Raw genomic sequence first — 21,607 nt, forward strand, 5'->3', positions numbered from 1 at the left:
TAAAAATAATATTTCGGAAACAATCCAAAATTCTGCAATGTTTCAGAAAATTGGAGGATGTGGCAACACTGCCAACTAGCGAAAGCCGTGCCAAAAAGAGTTCGTAAATATTTTTTCGTTATTCTGCATGAAGGCAGTCCTTCCATTATCAGTGCGAAAGTGATAAAAGCTGATGTCATGTTTCAAGCTACCAGTATTTCATATTAGCTGCTGAAGGGAAAGGTGGTTTATTTTAATTTCGAAATATTTATCTGATGTAAGTAGCACGCGGCTGGAAGAGATGGCAAACCTTTGCAGCTGACTAATTGTTTCATTCTGCATGTTATTTTTGCTAAACTAAAAGCCCTTAGTTAGTTTAGTACTTTTCATTCCATAGAACGCGTGTTTGTGGATCCCACAAATAGTCCTTTTCAGGATTCCACCAATGGTCTTTTTCAGGACCCCACATACAAGAGTTAATTTGATGGTTCCTTTAAAATGGTTCTTTTTAGGACTAGGCAGGCTCATATGGACATGATCGAAAGGATATGTGAAGAATTCTTTGCCTTCTGCTAAGTAGGAGTCGGGCGTTGCGCCCAAGTCTACCGCATGGTCTATGTGTAGAACATAACTCATCATGTTTTACCGCCGACGCCGGCAAAAAATTCTTCACAAATCCTCGCCTAGAACGACCATGCGATCATTCTTTTATTTTTGTTTAAGACAATAAAGTACCACAAAGTACCCGGACAAACTGGTGTTCTTCTTTCCTAGCACGGAAAACCTTTGTTCAAGCTCCTAATCAAATGTATGTGGAATTTTGGATCAAAACATACACACTTAATCTTGTTCTACCGAATCCCAGCGTTTTTCGCTGCTTTTACCGAGTTTTGCACAACCTTACAGTCACGTCACCTAGTGACTAAAATAAAATTTCCTTCTAGTCACTAAGTGACGTGACTGTGAGAATAGGGGAATGTAATTTAAAAGGGGGTGATCAGTAGAAGACATAAATTAATTTTTGACGCCATTTTGACAACCAAGATGGAGGCTTCCGATTACCACAAAATATTTCAAACCACCATCAATAATGGTGTCCTTGTAAAGCGGGTAGACTGCAAAAACCGGAACTTGGTGATAGACGCCATTTCCAAAGGAACAGTGAAAACCGTCATCAATATGGGTGTCATCTGAAAGGAGGTGGTCAGTAGAAGACAGAAATTGATTTTTGACGACATTTGGAAAACCAACATGACAGTTTCCGGTTACCACAAACAGTGAAAACCATCTTCAATGATGGTGTCATCGTAAAGCGGGTGATCAACAGAAAACGGAAATCGATGATTGACGCCATTTTGAAAACCATGATGGCGGCTTTCGGTCACTACAAACAATGAAAACTATCATCAATATGGGTGTCATTTGAAAGGGGGTGATGAGTAGAAGACATAAATTGATTGTTGACGCCATTTTGAAAACCAAGATGAATGCTTCCGGTTACCACAAAACACTACAATAATGATTTTCTTGTAAAGCGGGCGGACTGCAAAAAAACCGGAAATTTATGATTGAAGCCATGTTGAAACCCATGATAGCGGCTTTCGGTTCCAGATTCGCCTACAATGTTTTTTGTCAATACTAATGTTTGTGGTACATATGGTATGTGACGCAATCAATAAAGCGACCAGGCCAACTGTGCAGCGTACAAAATGAAGATGATTCAAAATTATACGGCAATGAAATTATTCATTTAATGAATGATTAAATCAACGAATTATTTTGAACCTTGAATAAGGAAGAAACGTAGACAACCGTACCGACCGTTCCAATTTGATGGGGATCTGATAAATCGTTGGGAGTGACTTGGCTGAGAGGGTTAATGTCACTCCTTTGGTCCTAAGCTCCTGAAATGGGAGAGAGGTATTTTGCCCTGCCCTGGCTAATGAGCCTAGATTATAGCGCCTTTACTCGCTCTATGTGCATGTAGAAATCTCTTTTTTCTTGACGGCTCTTTGAACTTTACAAAAACGACGCATATCACTGATTGTAACGAGACTTTTCAAACGGGTATTAAACCAATCGGAGGATTAACAGATAACTGTTAAACGAAAAGTTATAAAAACCTGATTATTCGTTGGGTCTTTTATCTCACGAACAACATCATCGGCTATCATTTATTACAATGGCCTGCATTGCGATTGGCTTATGATCTTGTTATTGGAAATGGATTTTCGAACACTTCCGTGGTATGTGTGAGCGAAATTGCTTACCGATCACCCAATTCGTTTTTGGCCCTACATACAGTAACATTCTGAGTATGGTCATTGAGAAATGCCTGAACACATTGTCGTGGAAGGACTGCTCAGTGCTACGGAGGGTACTCCTACTACAATAGGTGGTAGTACCATAACCACCACCACATCTACTTACCAACCCCTTTCAAATGACACCCGTATTAATGAGAGTTTACAATGTTTCATGGTAACCGGAAGCATATTGATATTCGAAATGCCGTCAAAAATCACTTTCTGTCTTCTTCTGATCCCCCCCCCCCCCATTTGATTCCTATTGATGATACTTTTCGCTGTTTTGTAGTAAGCGGAAATCGCCAGCTTGGTTTACAAAATTCCATCAATAACCTATTTCGGTCTTCTACTCTCCATTCAAATGACACCCATTTTCATAATGGTTTTCACGATTGTATACTATTCCCCCGAAAATCATTCCCCAGAAAGCCATTCCCCAGAATTCCACTCCCCAGAATATCGTCCCCCAGAATATACTATTCCCCAGAAAGTCATTTCCCAGAATGTACCATTCCCCAGAATTCCATACCCCAGAATGCACCATCTCCCAGAAAGTCATTCCCCAGAAAAGTTTAACTTTTTTTTCATTGGTTTGATCTTTTCAAACGTACTACAGTCGTGATTCGCTGGTTGGACTTTTTTTAACTGGACCGCTTTTTAATTGGACCTCCGCTGGTTGGATCATTGTCCAACTAAAGAGCGTCTGAACGTCAAAATCTCGTGTCAAATTTACTTTGACAATCAATCTGACAATGTTTATTCGTGATCTAACGCTGGATGTCGACCGCCAGATGGCACGGGAGTGCAATGATGATGTTTTTATTTTCATTTGTCAAAACACATTGGAAAGTAAATTCTGAATTTTATAAATTCAATCAATATTATAATTAAATGTTATTTCTTCTAATGAAAAGTAATATTGATGAAGAAAATATGTTTCCTACCTCTGAAAAATATCCAGATGGTAAATTTCTTGTTACATCACTAAAAATTCGTTCATCCGGTTTCAATTTATACTAAAATGAAATTCAGATATTGAAATTTCGATAGAAAACGCGATGGTGGGCAAAAATCACTGGATTAAAGAGTGCAGGTGTTGGCAGTAGAGGTTATCCACCGATAAATTCAATTTCTAGCCAAACATTTTCCATATCTAAAACAACCAATCTAACCTCAACAATACAAAAATAATTCCGGATCTCAATAATTCGCAATAAAATATTGAGTTCAACTGAATATTTTGATGTCAAACGAAAGAACGAGTGTTTTCTTATCATCTGTAATCAAACTTTCGGTGAAACTATGTGATATTTATTTTAAAACAATTAAAATAGAAGAACCATCCTATATCATAAATGCAAGAAATCTAGTTGGCGCATCGAGCGAAAAATTTTCACGTTTAAGAGCCAATAGACGTGAACAAATGCATTTACACTGCCAGCATCTCTTTTGGAGAGTTTTTGACACTTCTAAGTCGGTCCCCACACTATCAGGGTGGGTTGCTGGCGGGTTGCCTAGAACAATGTTTCAATAGCCTACCGCTCGCCAGCATGTATTTTAACACGCCTAGCCGCCATTTCGTTTCGTCTAACTAGCGAATCAAATTCGTTAGTTGGACAAGGCTGTGACCCAACCAGCGAATCACGACGGTAATCGTTCCCACTTCCATCGAACGACATTCTTCGATTCGGTCACATTTGAAATGATTTGCATTGTGTTGAAACCGGAAGTTAGGATGACATTATTTATTCCGAATTTAAATAAAGAATAGCTGACTTTCCCGAAAAACCATTCCACAGAAACTAAAATACCGAAGTGTTTTCCCCAGAAAGAACCATTCTCCAGAAAACCATATCCAGAATGAACCAATGCTCATAAGTTCATTCCACAGTTATAACCATTTCCCAGACATTTTTTTTGAAGTGGGAAATTATTTTAATGAAAATCAAAACATTTTTTCAGTATGTTGGCCATATTGCTCCTCTCGAAAGGTGCACTGGTAGCAGCATTAGACTATAGCAATATTTTTACTTTTCTTTTAATAATATAAACATACATATAGGACAAATCGCAAAATACAGTACAGGTGTGTTTTTCAGTGCCATTTAACAACAACCATAGAAAGCGGTAGCCCCCTTCCTAGGATCCAAAAGAATGAAACAGTGTTATGTAAGTAAGGTTATTTGGCGAAACCAAAACTTTCTACATTACCTAAGTCAAGGTACTGATGCATGATGCACGATGTTAAGCTGGTACGGATAAGCCGTCGAAAGCGGCGGCTCCTCGCAAAAATGTCGTTGTACCAATTCGGCCAAAACACTAGCTACACCTTTTATAAACGGTTCCAACAACTCATTTACAAATTAGTCAACCCTCAGGCCCAGGAGCAATTGGTATATCCCCCGTATACTTGTGCATATGTCAGTGGCGCCATAATCGGAAATGCGACAGTCCCAACTAGTAATATATTAAATTCAAAGTGATCAGTAACATTGACGAATAATTGTTGTCGAGTATTATGTCTGTAACTCTGTGGTATAAGTACCATTTGGCGTAAGGTATGAAAATAGTTTCAAATGTATTTAGTGCAACCTGTTTGAGTAAACCGAGCAATCGGGTGGATCGTACATTTGTGTACGAAACATTCCCAATACAAAAGAAAGATAAATGCTCTAAAAACCCACGAACCCATTTGTCAAAATATGCATTCATTTTAATATGAATTCAACCAAAGCTCCAAAAAAGGAATCAACATATATGTTTGAATAAACCGGGCAGACGAAAAGATCACAAGTTTGCGTGCAAGAGTTACTTGGCGTACAAATTCAAAGAACTGCTCATGTTTGAAAGAAGGAACCAAGTCCTATGTTCGAGTTGACCGGTTATACGAGAGGATAACAGGATTGCTTGCGAGAGGCCGCCGCTTTCGACGGCACATCTTCAGCAGCTTAACACCGCATAAGTTCCTTTTATTAGGGACCATTCATAAATTACGTAACGCAAAAATTGCCCAAAATTGACCCCCCCCCTCCCCCTATGTAACAAATTGTCACAAATTTTTCCATCCCCCCCTCCCCTGTTACGTAACAAATTCCAAGAAAAAAAATTGTTTTCTTCGATGAAAACATGTTACGTAACGATCTAGTTAACACCCCCTCCCCCCTATGTCACAACTTGTCACAACTTGTCGTACCCCCTCCCCCCCCCCCTAAAAGCGTTACGTAATTTATGAATGGTCCCTTAGGTATGCGTAAACCTTTGGCATAACCACAAATAATGACCCAGCAAACCACTAAGCACTAAAGTAAGCAGCATATTGACTATATAAGAGCTGTCCAATGTTCATAAGCTTTATATGGACTTCACAAATGTTTATAAGCTGTATATCAGCTTTGCAAATGTTTATAAGTTGTATACAAGCTTTGCGAATGTTTATAAGCATTACGAACATTAAGCATTAAAATAGACCGTATATGGGTATATGAAGCTATACTTTAGAGCCTAAAAACCATGTAGTTGTAAGCCGTAAGCGGTAGTCAGCAATGCCGTTATAACGCCGTTAATGGTTGACATTTCTATTAATCAAGAACAATGAAGTCCAAATCAAAACAAATATGAGATGGCGCACTTTGTAAGCACAAAAAAAAGCTTATCGGCTTAGGAGTCATAAACAAATTAAAGGGAATCAAATCTTTGGGCCGTAAAATGATAGGAAACTGCGATGAATAAATTTTAGTTTTGTGTAGGAAAGGAGGTAATTTGAAAAAAAAAACGGACAAAACCATGCTTTTGTTCGTCAGTGAGTGAAATCAACTTCTAATCAAAATCGTTCGATTTAATATCATTCATATAACCAAATGCCCAAATGAATCAAACAGCAAGCGCACTGGAACAACTTTATCCCATAGCTTCTAGAAGCTTATGTTCGAGCCTGGATCAAACGCTGTATTGAAAAAAGGTTAAACACATGTGGCTGATAGATCATGAAAGATAGAAAGAAAGAAAAACAACTTCTCCTCCATTTTTATTTTGTTTTTTTTTCTCAACCAGTACACAAATTGTTTTGACATTCCTCCATAGGTGCGGTAGAAAAGTGGGAGTAGGCTGTATATCAGCCGAATATTTCGCCAAAAATGGCTTTTGAACAGCACTCATGTACAATATGATGCCTATAAGCTCAGTTCAGGCATGAAATACTGACTACATACGGGGAACGTGCCATTTTAGCCAATATATTCTGATTCCTGAAGCTCAGTTACCCTTGTTCTATGCGCGGCTATAGAACCGATAACTTTTCTGGGGAATGGGGCATTCTGGGGAATGGGGCATTCTGGATAATGGTTTTCTAGGGATTGGTACATTCTGGGGAATAGCTTTCTGGGAAATGGCTTTCGGGGGAATGGTATACAACCGTTTTCACTGTTTTGTAGCAATAGGAAGCCACCATCTTGGCTTCTACTGACACCCCTTTTCAAATGCCACCCATATTGATGATGGTTTTCATAGTTTATATCTCAAGAGTTTTCACTGTTTTATAGTAACCGAAAACCGCCATCCTGGTTTTCAAAATGGCGTCAATCATCAATTTCAGGCTTTTGATGACCACCCCCTTTCAAATGACACCTATACTGCCGCTAGAAGCATAACTGTCCCATGTGCTATAGGAATCCCTATACACATGGGACAGTTATGCTTCTAGCGGCAGTATATTGATGATGGATTTCACTGTTTTGTGGTAGCCACCAGATTCTCGGTGATCTGAGAATCGATTTTAGATAATGAACTCGAGCTAAAACAGTTAAGTTTTCGAACTACATACAAATTAGGTATGTTAGGTGTTACATTCTGCGCAAGTGTTCAGATAGTTCATAGCAAAACATCCATGAAAGCACCTCATGTTTAAACAAAAGGGGATTTCAACTATCCATTCCATACAACAAACAGCCAAATATACACAATATCATAGAAGTACTGAAATATATGTACAAATAAAAGTAACAAAACTAAGCATAAGTTACCTTCGGAAACACCCTATCACACTCGTCGCAGGGATAGCTTGTCTGTGTTAGTTGTGCGCTATCGCTATCGCCATCACAGTGATTACTATCATTAGCATCCGCCTAGCAGATTAAAGTGTGTCATTTCGAGCAAAGCAACGTCGATAAAGCAGCCCGCCGAGTCATATTGCAGCGTGGCCATCATGGAAGGAAAAAAAGACAGCAAAAGAATAATAAAAGCAATAGAAACAACGCAAACAAACAGCAATCAAACGAAGCGTTAGTTGGCACGCAAGTACTTACAGAGAGCTCATCCGGGCTTAAGAAGCTGTTACTCATCGTTTCGGTTGATCGTTCTCCGGGTACAGAAATCATCTGCGATGTTTCACCCCCGTTGTGCCCACCAATCTTGATCGGAGAAAGGGTTAACAAATGTGGTTCAGCTCCGACGGAAGTATCACTAAACATGTGATTAGGTTCATCCCCGTGGCCACTGTTGTGACTGGATGCGATACCATCAAGCAGACCAGAGTTGTTGGATCCGGCTGTTGATAGGACCGTGGTTGCCTGGTGGAGCGATGTGATCGGAGCAACCTGATATTGGCTGGTAGGGATCGTCTGGGAAGCACTAACCGCAGGCGGAAGAATAGCTGTCGGAAGTAGAGCTGCCTGCGATTGCTGATGGTTGTGGTGCGGACCATGATTGGATATAGGTACCAGCTTTGGTAACTTGTCGGTTGAGTTTAATACTTTAAGATCTATCTTATTGCCTAGAGCGTTACTGTTTTGGTTCAAAAACAGTTGACTAGTATCGATCAGGTTGTTATTGGTCAGCTCGAGGTTCGAGATTATGATGATGCTGTGAGATTTGTTGGAACTGCTGGCGTTTGATGCCGTGCTATTGCTGACAATTGTTGAAGCTGCTGGCGAAGCCACCTGCATGCCGACCGGTGGTGTGGTCGTAGCCGTTGTTTTAGTCGAAAGTTTCTTTTTGTTATATTGGCGTGGTAAATGGATCGATTGCTCTGGTATCACGACGACACTCGGGCTCTGGTTAGGACTGGTCGTTGCATTCGATTCTTCCAATTTCTTGTTCTTCTGGGTTAGCTTTGTGGCCAACGCCTTAGCGATGGCTGGTTTTATCGGAGAAGTTTTCTTCTGACTAATCTGAGTAATTACTTTCTTCTCTGTTTTATGATCATTCGCTACCGTATAAACGGTGTGAACTTTTCTCAAATGCTTCTCTAATGCGTTCGGGTTTTTAAAGAGTTTAGCACATACAATGCACTTGTAAAGCTGTTTTCCGTTGGCCGCCTGCACGTCAGTAATCATATCCTGACTCGAACAGGTGTTCGTTATCGGAATAGACGGAATGCCGGGCAACACAGCGGTCAAAGTTTGTAGATGCTGTTGCTGCTGCTGTTGTTGATGGTGCATAAACTCAAGCTCTGGTTCCACATCTATTTCCTGTAACTGTATCGGCTCTGTTTCCATCATTATGTCACTACTTTCATCGGCCAACAGCAAAGGTTCATTAGTCGTTCCCATCGGCTCGATACTTGGTTTCAACTCATCCACCGGAGTCGGTTCGATCTCGCCAAAAACCGTCTGCTCTTTCGTATCCACTAATATTTTATCAGCCGAATCTTCCGCCGAAACACTCAACACCGACTCGTTTGGGTCTTTGTGAATCTTCATGTGTCGCTGGAGTGACCAGGAGTTGGAGAGAACCTTCAAACACTTTGGGCAATGTAGATAGGCTGTTTTGGATTTGCGTTCGGTGCATTCGTGATCCTTCAGCTCTTCCGCCATCTGGAACAGCTGTAACAAAACGAATTGAATAAGTTCCCAACATTTATACAACAAAAACACCACTTACCTTCATGCAGAACACACACAAAAACAGATTATGCTTTCGCATGTGCTTGTCCAAATTCGACTTGGTCATATACTTCCGTAGACAAATCTCGCACGGATATTTCTTATCCGTCTCCGGATCAGCGGCAGGCGTGGATACGATGTTAGATGTGGAAGGTGCCGGCGTTACCGCCGGGACCATATTTAAACTATCATTCAATGTAACCAACGAATCCGTCGACGACGAATACCGGCTGTGTAACTTTTCCAATCCCTGACCACCACTGACACTGATACCGGAATCTCCCAGATTGCTACCACTGCTACTGCCACCGTCGTATCCGATCAGATGATTGCTGGCACCGAACGAATCAAAGGGAATATTCATATCGCTAGCTCCCAGCGAGATGTTGATCAAATCAGCAGGGCTGAGAGTGTCCTCCGGAAGCGTTTGAAAGCTGGGATAGGTTGAATGCACCATCTGCTGGTGTAACGTATGTTGCTGCTGCTGCTGCTGCTGCATCTCCACGTTTTGATGATTATGAATTTGCGCCTGTGACGTCGACTGCTGGTGCTGACTAGAATGATGCATTTGCGAAGGTGGATTAAATTGACCGTAATCGTCGCACGGCTGCTGTTGTTGCTGGTGCGCAGGCGTACTCTGCTGGGTAATTAGATCGATGTCGAACATGTGGTAGTGGTTTATGTATTTTGGTGACGTGGTTTTCATAAGGCTATCTATCGGTGGTAGAGAAATTTTGTCATAACTGGAAACCGTCTCGGATGAGCTTGATCCGAGGTTGCTGTTGTTATTAACATCGCTACCGCTCACCATGAGGGCAGCCTGTGACGAATGTACCCCCGAGGAAGACGGAAAGCCTTCCACATAGTTCTGGTTCTGATCAAGATTGAGCCCGTAATCTAGGCTGACCGAGCGGAGAATATTATTGCAGATGTCGTACGGGCTCGGCTCCAGCAAGGTGGCACCAATTTTAGCGGCATAGCTTTGTGAGTACCAAACCCGCAAAATGTCGCCCAGTTCGATGTCCTTGACGGCCGTGTAGTATATCTCGTCATTTTCCTGTGGATGGACGTGATTTTTTTTAACTTATTTACATTCAACTTTATTCGTGACGTTGGCAATGATCATTATTCAGAAAAAGAATAAGGGCAAAAGTGAAGCTTTACACATAGTGTCATAGACTTACAATATAATTATTTCGGTTTTTTACCCAAAATAAAATGTACTGTGCTTTACCTTCAATCGTCAATTCACTTTTCTTTACAAGCGATTACAACACTTGAATGGATTCCCAAAACAATAAGGGTTTTTTTTATTTTACAGCATAGACACCTGACAATCTGATTTTAATAAGAGAGCAGTGTGGTTTGAGCACACGGTGTATCATAAGCCAAATTCACGAAGAATGGAATTACACGGACTAAACGAATTTTATCACATGTACTTCACATTCATATCACGGAATTATAGAGGGATGACGCAATCACTCTGAACCATAACCGAGGCTCGTGGGTACAAGTACCATTCAATTCAATTCGTCGAGATTAGAAAATGTCTGAGTTTTTTGGAGAAGGGGGAATGGTTTCACACGATTTTTTCCTTAATAGAAAAAAATGGTTTTTACCTACACTGTTCTCCACTAAGAAGAAATATAGCATAGACCTTCCAAGCATGCTATTTTGCTAAACTCAACCACTAACTTCTCTTAACAGAGCTGTAGTGACTTCCAGTCTTCGACAAAGTTGTATTTAAATTATGTTCCTCTTTTCACTTGCAGTGATGCATACATTGTCATCTAGCGGTGAAAATGGTAGGTTTGTCCGATTCGCGTCAAATTTGGAGCAGATACTCCTGCTGGGTCTGTGAATCGTCTTAGGGATGTGTCGATTGAATTTTCAAAAATTCATTTTTTCATGGTATTCTAGTCAGCATGCGTCGGATGTAGTTATCCTCCAGGGAGAGATATGCGGAGACGCCTCTTTCTACCTCTTTTTGGAAGCACTGCTAGATTTTATCAATGGAATTGAAGGTTGCCATTTTGTTTGCATTTCTCTCCGTATATGTTTTACTAGAGAATAACTAGTCGGGTGTTGCGGACGGACTCTTCGCAGCTTCCGGAACTGTACATGACAAACACTGATAGCTGTTCCTCGATGAATCTGGTTGTCACCATAATTTCTGGTTTAAACTGTAACTGCTTGGGTTCTTATTCGCTCAGCGGATCCTAATTGTCAGGGCGGCCTAGGCGCCTCGACAATAATTTCGGATTTTCTTACGCAAACAAACAAAAGGGAAAACAAAACAAATAAATAAATTTCCAGACTTTTTTTCCTCCTGAATCCTCACGCTGCTGCTACGATTGTAGGCAGTAAGACAAGTGGTCTCTTCCGACCGGTCGGGACTGCAATGGCCGCGTTCTGCGAAGAAGTTCCGTGGGCTGATCCGATAGCGGTCCTTGACTTTAAGCCAGAGAGGTTAGCTTGGCTCGTTTGTTGAAACCTTCCTAGCGACGTTGGTGACGAATCACCGGATTCTTTGCTCCCCACAAAGAATCCCGGAAACCGCCGCAGTGTTCTTCCCAGGGGAGCCGTTGCCCACTCTGTTTTGCCCTCCTTGGCTGTTGGTTGGGAAGGACAGCAAGCCTCGTTTGGCTTATCCCTCCATCGAGGACGGATTGGTGCGTATGGATACTTTGCGGTTAAACGGTGTCGATTCGCCATTAAGAGGTAAGCTGAACGTAAAGGAGTGTTTTCGCTACCCCGGTTAAATATTAAAAAATCGAATCACCGACCGTCCTCGCTGTAGAGGATAAGTCAAACGAGACAAGCTCTCATCGACAGCTAATCGTCAAGGATGACGAAGCAGGGCAAGATCACTGTGGTGGCTTCCGAGATCACTTGCGGCGAGGAAGTCGATCCGGCGATAGCTCGACAACGTCACTAGGGAGGTTCCAACAAAGGACCCGGACTCACCTCCCTAACTAAACATCAAGGACCGCTCGCTGCTATATCAGCCAACGATACCAGCAGGAGAACACGTCCGTTGGAGTCCCGACCGGTCGGAAAAAAATCGTTATCTTCCTGACATTGTCAGCAGCAGCGCATCTGAGCAACGACCATCAGTAGAGAGTTGTGGGAGAATAAACGGTAAAAGTAATTTATTTGTTTGTTTACTTTTTCTTGTGTTACCGAAATTATGATAGAAGCACCTTCGCCGCCCTGTTCTTTAGGGTCCGCCAGGCAAACCAATAAGAACCCAAGTAATGAAGAAACTTACAAAGGCAAGACGCGTCTATTTTTACCCTTTCGACTAGTATGTAGTCACATTTTACTGTTTACTTTTTCTAGTGGTGATCATAGGTGACTTCTCTTTTGTCGGCTCTCATGGTAAAGAGGAACAAGTCTGTATTTGCCGTGAGACATGTTGGTAGACTTGAGCAATTCGTAGTAACTCTGCCTAAGCTCGACTCCTACCAGCAGAAGAAAAAAGGAATCTATAATTTAGTAATGGAATTTGCGTTTCGACTTAGTCTCATCAGGATCCGACACTGACTTAGTGACAGGACCAGACCGGATTGACGCTAGCTCCAAAAACGAAAACTTCAACTTCATTAATTGTCATCGGCTTAATTTGAATACTTTTCTTTTTCTTGATATCCCATCGTGCAGCACTGGGGGTTTGCTCAGAAACACAAATAGTGTTTTACTTTTGGAGCTAGCGTCAATCCGGTTTGAAATCAATAGAAGCTTAGTCCTGTCACTAGGGTAGTATCGGATTCTGATGAGACGAAGTCGAAGCGCAAATTCCATATCTAATTTAGTTATAACGCGCAAACGTGATTTAAAACAATTTTCTCCTTAGTGGCGAAAAAAAAAGTCTCCACTAAGGAGAAATATAGCGTAGTACTCTCTAGCCAATTGAATGTCACTACAAAGTAAAAAGATACAATTACACGACCTACAATTTCACTGTAGACGTAGAGAACAGTGAGTCTAGTTATGTGAGGTATGCAAACTAGGCTCGTTCGAATTATCCAAGTCAGTCGGCAGTTTTCACACCGCCACCCGCGTTACGGCTTGGTAAGGCCAAACTGGTGTCGAAGGGGGTCAATTGAGGTTGTGTGACGTGTTCTTAGTGGTCACATCATTAGCGTATCTGCATTAGAATCGACAGACAGCCTTACCCAAATAACCACATGCATTATACTGAAACATTATTTTAACATCGATAATGTTATCCCTCTAACCTCCAATTGAGATGAAACATATCAAAGAGAAACCGCTAAATGCTCATTATTTCATCTGCACAATTCGTTGTAAAATACGATTGTGTATCAGACGTATCGACAAAACAGGTGTTGCCTTTTTGCTTTTGATTGGTTTCTCTAAAGCTTTGGTTAGAGTATCTCACGTCAAATTACTTCGGAAACTATCACATCAGTTTAGTTTCAGTCGTGATGCTGTTACTGTCATCAAATCATATTTGAATTCACGTACACAAGCAGTAGAAATAGGTGGAAGTCTATCAAGTCCAATCAACATTTTGTCAGGCGTATCCAAGGGATCCGTTCTAGGACCGCTGTTATTCTCGTTGTTCATAAACGATTTGCCTTCAGTTCTAAAATACTGCTTAATTCATATGTTCGCAGATGATGTACAACTGTACATCTGCTCAACTGATTCCAACTTAGAGGACTTAGCCACACTTATCAGATCGGATTTTTAAAAAAACATTTTGGATTGGTAACGTAGCCCAATATATGCTATAAAGCAGTCTTAAAGAGCCGTAAAACCCTAAATACTGTTATAATGCTGGTATTATGCCAGAAAAGGCAAAATATAGTGCTATTACTGTGCAGAAATTGATAGCTCATTCCTGCAGTACTAATGCTATTATATAGCACCAGCGTACAAATGTCAAATTTGAAAGCCTAATATTGGCACTTTTTATGCTATTAAAAAGCCTCAGTTGGCTGTCATTGTCCGCCATGGTTTTAAAACCATGATTCCTTTCGGTGTTATGAGCAAAAAGGAAAAATTTTAAAACAAAATGTTCTATTTAAAACCGTGATTGACTCTCTTCTAATGCATTGTAATGGATATCCTTAATGGATTTTCGTTCTCACATGATATGAATGTTTTACGAAAATTACCTTTCGTAAGTCTCGAACTGAGGTACCTTGCCTCGTCCTTCACGGTAAGTGCGCTGCGTTTGCTGCCTGGACTATATTGCATATGTTCGATTGAAATGAAATATGCCGAATATAATCTTCAAGAAGAATTTAAGCATAACAAATAAACCCACAGCATTACAATAGCATTATATCGGGTTTCTTGCTCTATAATGGCACTAAATGCACTTGTAAAGCTTACATGCTTTACAGATCCTTGAAGCTTGTACGCGTTATATCAGCTTTATATACGCATATAGAGCAAGCGATAATGCTATATGTCGGCTGTGCATTTATGCATTATAGATGCTAATATAGAGCTTTATTGCATTGTTAATGCTGTAATGGAGTTTCAATGCAACATTAGTTTAAATATATAGCCAATATAGTGCAATGGCTTAATACTTATGGTTATTTGGGAATCTATCTAGATTTGCGGCCATAACCCACTTACAGGGGCAACTATTATGATGTTCTTTTTATTGCTTTTTTCCAATATCGATGCAATGTCACTTTATATAATATTATACACAATGGTCCAAACTATCTCCTTGACAAGTTGCAGTCTTTTAGAAGCACTAGAGTCCGCCACACTGCTCTTATACCTCATAACTTTTCCCATTATAACGTCATTTTTTTCGTTCGTGCAATTATCCAGTGGTATCTGCCTCCAATCCGAATAAAACCTCTCAATTCAGCAACAAGATTTCGTCGTGGATGTATGGCCTGGCTAAATGAAGGGAACTAACTTGAGTGAGATGAGCGACAAATAGTAGAATAGGGTTCACATGTCTGTTTTTAGTTTATAGTTGACAAATTTTTTTTTTTTTTTTGATTTCATATGGAAGATTGTGGTGTGAGCAACGTGGAATCCTATTGTAGAAATTTTATAAGGGTAATGCAAGTATGAATACAAATACAAATACATTCGGTTCGAGCAAACTTTATGGAGAATAGTGGATAAATATTACTTATGTCCTTTAACTAAATGCTATTCCCTCTGCTGTTCGGAAAAAATGTTCCGATATTTCAGCGATCCCACTGGCAAACCTTTCCAATATGTCACTTCAGCAGCAAAAAATTCCTGATGATTGGAAGTGTTCGGTGATGTTTCCGGTGTACAAAAAAGGTGACAAATGCAACTTCGAAAAATATCGTGGGATAACTTCATTGCGAGGCTATGTTCTCAGTTTGCCGACACTACATTAGCACTTGTCAGCACGGTTTCTTCTCCTGTCGATCGGTGGAGACGAACCTGATCTCCTTCACATCCTTGTGTACAGAACAAATGTTCGAACAACAGGTAGACACGATCTACACAGATCTTAAGGCTGCATTCGACCATAAGATACTGTTAACGAGGCTTGATAAACTTGGATGCACTGCCCGATTCTGCCGTTGGCTTCGATCATACCTTGTTCACTGTGAAGTCGTTGTTCAAATTGGTGACAATGTATCTGAGTCCTTTTCCAACTATTCTGGAGTTCCTTAAGGTAGTACGCTTGGTCCGCTACTGTTTTCACTGTTCGTGAATGATGTGGTTTTCGTTTTAATACGCGGAGGGAAACTGTTCTTCGCCGACGACTTGAAAATATTTCTAGTTATAAAGAAAGAAGCCGATTGCCGTGAGCTACAGTATCTCGTTGATATTTTTTACAGTTGGTATAAAAGCAATATGATGGTTCTTAGTGTTGCTAAATGCTTTATGTCAGCTTTCATCGAACGAGAAACATGTTTACTTTCAACTACGTCATTGCTGGAACTCAGCTCCAACGCGTTGACCATGTAAAAGATTTGGGCGTCATCCTAGATGAAAGACCTACACCCATCACTTCTCATCGATCATTGACGAAGTAAATCGTCTACTAGGTTTTATGTTCAAAATATCCAACGAGTTCCGAGATCCTTTGCGTTTCAAAGCGTTATATTGTTCACTGGTACGCTCACAGTTGGAATTCGAAAACGTCGCCTGATACCCCTACCATGCAACTTGGAGCCAAAGAAATGAAGCCGTCCAGCGCAGATTCATAAGATATGCGTTACATCAATTGCCTTGAAATGATCCGCTGAACTTGCTACCATATGAAGACCGTTGTCGATTACTAGGACTGCACACTTTAGAAGATCGTAGATACGCGTCGCAAGCTACCTTCCTGTCCAAGCTTCTTCTGACTGACTATGATGTTTCCGATCTCCTATCACGAATAAACCTTTACGCACCAGATGAATTATTCAAAAGTCTTAGAACAATTTTATGGGCGTGGGTAGTTGAGGAATAGGGTGTAGTTCGGGGCCCCACCTCCGCGGGGGGTTTCAGCATACAGAAATTCGAACTGAAGTATTGTCGAGTTGGAATGTTCAGATGAATTATTTTCAAACATTTGCACAATGTCCTATGCATAATAGTGACGATGAAATGAAACATACTGTATCCCTCTGCATTGAATTATATCAATAGAAGTAAAGTTGATATGTCAGAGATTACGTACTTACCACTTATATCAATGGTAGTTGGATTGATTATATTTCACTTTAATTCGCACTATGATTTGATAGAATACTCTTTTCGATGCTGTTCGCTCACCTGAAGCAAAAATTGCTGTTGAATTGGGGCTCTGGTGGATTGTGCGTATCTGAACATTCCAACTTGATAATATTTCAGTTATTTCAGTTCAAATTTCTATATATTGAAGACCACCACCCACAAACCGCCCCTCACTATGCCCTATTACTCAACTATCTACGTCCATGAAATTGTGCTAAGGCCGTTATATAATTCATCCAAAAGTACCAATGTGATAAAACTAAAATATATGATGTTATGTTGGTATGTTATATGAAATTCCATTGGTACACCCGCAGTGTTGGCAAAAGAAATGATTTTTGGCATTTAATTCGATGTATCGAACTTTGAACAGCTATAACTTGTTTTAGAGACATTCTAACACCATACATTCTTCGGTAAAGTTGTTCAGCATATCCTGGACTACACTTCTATCTAATTGTTGGCCTACTGTAGGAAGAATTGCAGTCAGTAAAATTTAAAATACAAAAAAGTAGGTTTTCCCATACTAATTTCCATACAAATTCAAACGCAATGCGCTACGCCGTGTGAAAATCAATCGACCCCAAATTTTGCACAGGTGTTTGGGACCCCAAATGGAAGCAAAAAAGTGCTGTGCTGAAAAAACGATCATTTTGCCCCACCCTAATGTATGTGTGTGTATATGAATGTAAGTTCGTATGTTTGCATGTATGTATGGATGTGTACCCCTGAGCAACATGGAAGGACAGCCTCTGAGCCGCCAAAATGCTCATGGGAAGCCGGGTGCACGGTCATAGGTGTGACCAAAAAGCACTGCACCCACTGTCAAGTGCAACGGTGAGACGGTAGGTGTACAGTTGATGCATATTAGAGTTACTATATTAAAAGTTAGGCGGACACAAAGGTCGGAAAACTGGCAGCCCTTATTTCAGGAAAAAAAACACTGGCATCCCATGTAAATGTTCAAGTTTTAGCTTAATAATTTCATTGTCGTCGTAAGTAAGAATTTTACATGCACGAATAGAAAAACCAATTAAAAGATCTGATGATATGATTTCATACTTGTGGGAATATCTCTTTTTGTCACAGAAAAAAATGGTTCTTTTCGTTTCTCTACACTCGATAACACAAGATCAGAGTAAAATAGTTATGACCATAATCACAATACCTTTTCCATATACATCCAAAGAGAACATGTTATGTGACGTCATGCTCGATTGGCTCCGGTATTTGACATGTTCAATTGGCTCCGCTCAGTGTCTCCGCCTAACTATGAATATAGTAACTATAATGCACATAGGTTGCAGAAATCTATTAGGCAATCCATGAGACGTTTCTGATCAGCTGATTATTTCTTGTTTACTTATTCTGACGTTACTCCGAGGGGTGCGACGTCCGACAATATCGTTGATTCGATCCAAAATCAAACGAATCGGACTAACAAAGTTGTTTGTCGGACGAGTTTTTCTGTTCGCAGGAGAAGACTTGTTGACAGAACCCACCGCTGAATTGTCAAACAAACGTCTAATGGATTGCCTAATACCTTTTATTCAAAACGTCTTATCTAACAAATGTAAACAATCATAGTTTATTATACCAAATACAAGCTAATCAATTGACTCTTTATCATCTACAAATAATAGAAAAAGAGTGTAATTCTTTACATGTTAAATTTAACTTTAAGTCGAAATGTCACATACAGCATACCAAAGTTTTGCCAATAGATGTGATGTTTTACCAAGTCGACTGTAGTTAGCATCTTTTTCCAATACCAAACCTCATATCTACATTCTTAATTGCAACACAGCACAGGAAATATATCACATCTGCAAGACCGCCTGTCAAAACGTCATAGTAAAATGTGCCATCTACAAATGGGATTGCCAAGACCACATATGTAATTTTCTCCGTATGACGTTTCTGTTAGATATGATGTATTGAGAAACAGCTCTAGAAATAGGTTATTGAGACAGTCCGATTGCACACTGATAAATAACAGTAACAATATTGTACGATCAAATAAAGCTCTAGATGCTATGCAACAACTTTGCCAAAGACACCATAACGAAAGATAAGAAAAGGACGTGTGAATTGTGAGTTACCCCCTTTTGGGCGCCTGGTGCCCCGACTACAGAATAACTGCAGTGTTTTCTAGGATGCTTTTTAATACTGGCTATATGTATGGCTTAGAGTAGAATAAAATAGAACTTCATTCCCCAGGGAACTACAGGAGCTTTTTTCCGCTTTTCAAATTTTTCGTTGCACTTTGAAACTAAAAGCTCGATTTTACTAGAAAAAATAATCATTTAACCTGTTATTGTAAAAAAAATACTAGGAATTTTGTAAAAAGCTTTGTGAAGAAGTACTGTGCAAAATTTCAGAACGATTGGTCCAGAAGATTTTGAGTTGCGGCTCACACCGCATTTTTTCGAGGTGCCTCCTGAAGATTCACTGTCAGTCACCCAATTTTTAATATTTTGCAATGAAAATTTAGGAACATGCAGCGCAAATGTGACATGATTGTATGGAAATTGACTGAATAGACTAACATTTTTTCATCGCAAGAAAAAAAAAGTTAAAGCGATATTATTTCTATCAAAAATACCTCAACCCTACCCTCCCCCCCCTTAAGTATATAATGATCATTATTTTTCGCAAACGCGCTTTTAATGAGAGAGCATCTACCCTACGAAAAAAGGAGATCTTTGGCAATTGTTTTTTTCTTTATACCTATCCTCGAATAAACAAGCATTTATCGTTTGAACCGTTCTTGCACTGACCCCCTTATATGATCATTGCAACGCCACATTACATTACCTAAACAGAGAGAAATTTAAATATTGTGTTTTCTATTATATCGTCGCTCATTGTTAGAACTCCAAACGACTTTCAAACCAGCAACATTAGCCGTTGCGAGCTTCACCCACCTGATAGCAGATCAGATTCTGCTCATTGGAGAACCGTGCCAGACTAACGTGGATCATCCAGTTGCATTTGCTTTCGTTCCTGGTGTCCAGATACACATTTCGCCCATTGAAAAGTGTCTGCAGATCGAAATCGAACTCGTTGCTGCCATAGTAGAACGGGGTAGCGAACAGCACCAGCGGGAAGGGGATGTTCTTAATCGGTGCGTACGATTTTTGCGCCAACAGCGGTCCGAAGCGTGTTCCTTTGGCGAATTTTTGAGACGTCACCACACAGCTGGAGCCATCGGCGGCATCCATTATCAGGAGCCCATTAGGAACCGATGACCTTGATAGGTTAAGCGAGGGCTTATCTTTGATCTGATTGACGACCGTTGGTGATCGAGTGGGTGGTTGCGCAGCACGTCGTATGAAATGAAACAGAGCAAAAATGGATTAATCACAGATTGTTGTTTTGACTGTCGGAACACATCAGGAGGGGGAAAACATCGTCTCTTGGATCCGTCCATTTGCAAAGTGGCTGCTGCAACATGGGGATAAAAATATTGACTTTTTTTCGCCGAGCTGCGCAAAGACTAGCTAATGGCGAACGGACTGCGCACATGTTGTCATGGACATTAAAATGCGTAAATTATATAATTTATTCAGGTCAAGTTGCACTTCCTGTGCTTCGGGCTGATAGGGCTTAGGGCGCCCCACTCGTTGGCGCCCAGTTGAAATAGATTTTCACTCAGCAAACGGTCGGATCCGACAATACTTCCATAAATGGTATTAAATGGCCTGGTGCACACTCGGATCTACTTACATGATCTCCCTTGGCAAACTCTGGACAATTTTGGGTGTAGTGCGATGCTCCACAGATGCTGCATACTAGTATCATGATGGATCGAGCCCAACGGTGGGTTCGGAATGCGTCGTTTTGCGTATAGGTCGGTTCGTTCCGGAACCACGATCAGCAGCACAGGAAATTGACGAGATTCGCAGACGGCAGACACCACCGAGAAACAGAGAGAAAAGATCCAGGGATTGTGTAGTACTCGTTCCAGTTTTTCGCCCGAGGACAGCGAGAGCGAGAGTGTTTTGCCAGAGCCGTACCAGTACCAGCACCAGCAGCTCAGCACTGACGGCACATGGGACCCACACACAGCGCTGTGTCCACCACCCAAACTCGCTCAGGAATGGTGGGTTTTTTTTGGTAGTCGAACGCAAATGACACAGACTAATCACGCTAATGTGTGTGAGAAAACCCAAGTTGTGCGGAAAAATAAGTCAGAAAATGGATACCACTTTTCCCTGTTCGCTTTCCCAAGACTCAGCAAATGAGATGATAAATGAATCGTCTAATTAACCCCTTTCGAGCCATTTTCCACCCACAAAAACATTACACAAACGTTCCAATTGCACTCCAATGCATTCTGATAGGTTCCATTTTGTGTACCAATGCTGCGCTACGTAGAAAGCTGCTACTCCGGAAAAGTGATCGTATTTTCCGACTGTGCCCGTTTTGCTGCTACTGCTGATGCTGGCTTCTGGGGGGTGCCTTTCCTTATAATCACAGTTGTCTTGCACTCTGGCTGCTTACCATTGTCGACCAATTGCACATTGCCACTTAGCACAGATAATGCATCAAAACAAATATTGGTTGATAAGTCACTCATAACTGAGGCCACGGAGCCCGACTTTTCACTACGCCTAATTACACTATTCTTTTGGTACAATCGGATCGCGCAGAAAGCCAATAACCGTGGGTTAAGAAATAAATAAATAAAAAGACTAAAGGAAAAGAGCAGAGAGGAAAAAAGACCGA

At 40.7% G+C, this 21,607-nt stretch overlaps 1 protein-coding gene across 2 annotated transcripts in view; it reads right to left on the reverse strand.

Moving 5' to 3' along the window:
• LOC131685561 (uncharacterized) overlaps positions 1–21,607 on the reverse strand; it is a 31,255-nt gene extending 9,648 nt beyond the window's left edge. Inside the window, exons 1-6 of one of the 2 annotated variants that reach the window (XM_058969369.1) lie at positions 21,383–21,607; positions 20,606–20,670; positions 19,804–20,160; positions 9,162–10,220; positions 7,586–9,103; positions 7,304–7,405 (exon numbers count right to left, since the gene is read on the reverse strand). In XM_058969369.1, coding sequence (XP_058825352.1) covers positions 7,304–7,405; positions 7,586–9,103; positions 9,162–10,220; positions 19,804–20,160; positions 20,606–20,670; positions 21,383–21,458 — 3,177 coding nt within the window. In that variant the 5' untranslated portion in view covers positions 21,459–21,607. The remainder of the gene's footprint in view (positions 1–7,303; positions 7,406–7,585; positions 9,104–9,161; positions 10,221–19,803; positions 20,161–20,605; positions 20,671–21,382) is intronic. The other variant, XM_058969370.1, reaches the window with a different exon arrangement.

Source organism: Topomyia yanbarensis, chromosome 2, assembly GCF_030247195.1.
Source record: "Topomyia yanbarensis strain Yona2022 chromosome 2, ASM3024719v1, whole genome shotgun sequence".
NCBI lineage: Eukaryota > Metazoa > Arthropoda > Insecta > Diptera > Culicidae > Topomyia > Topomyia yanbarensis.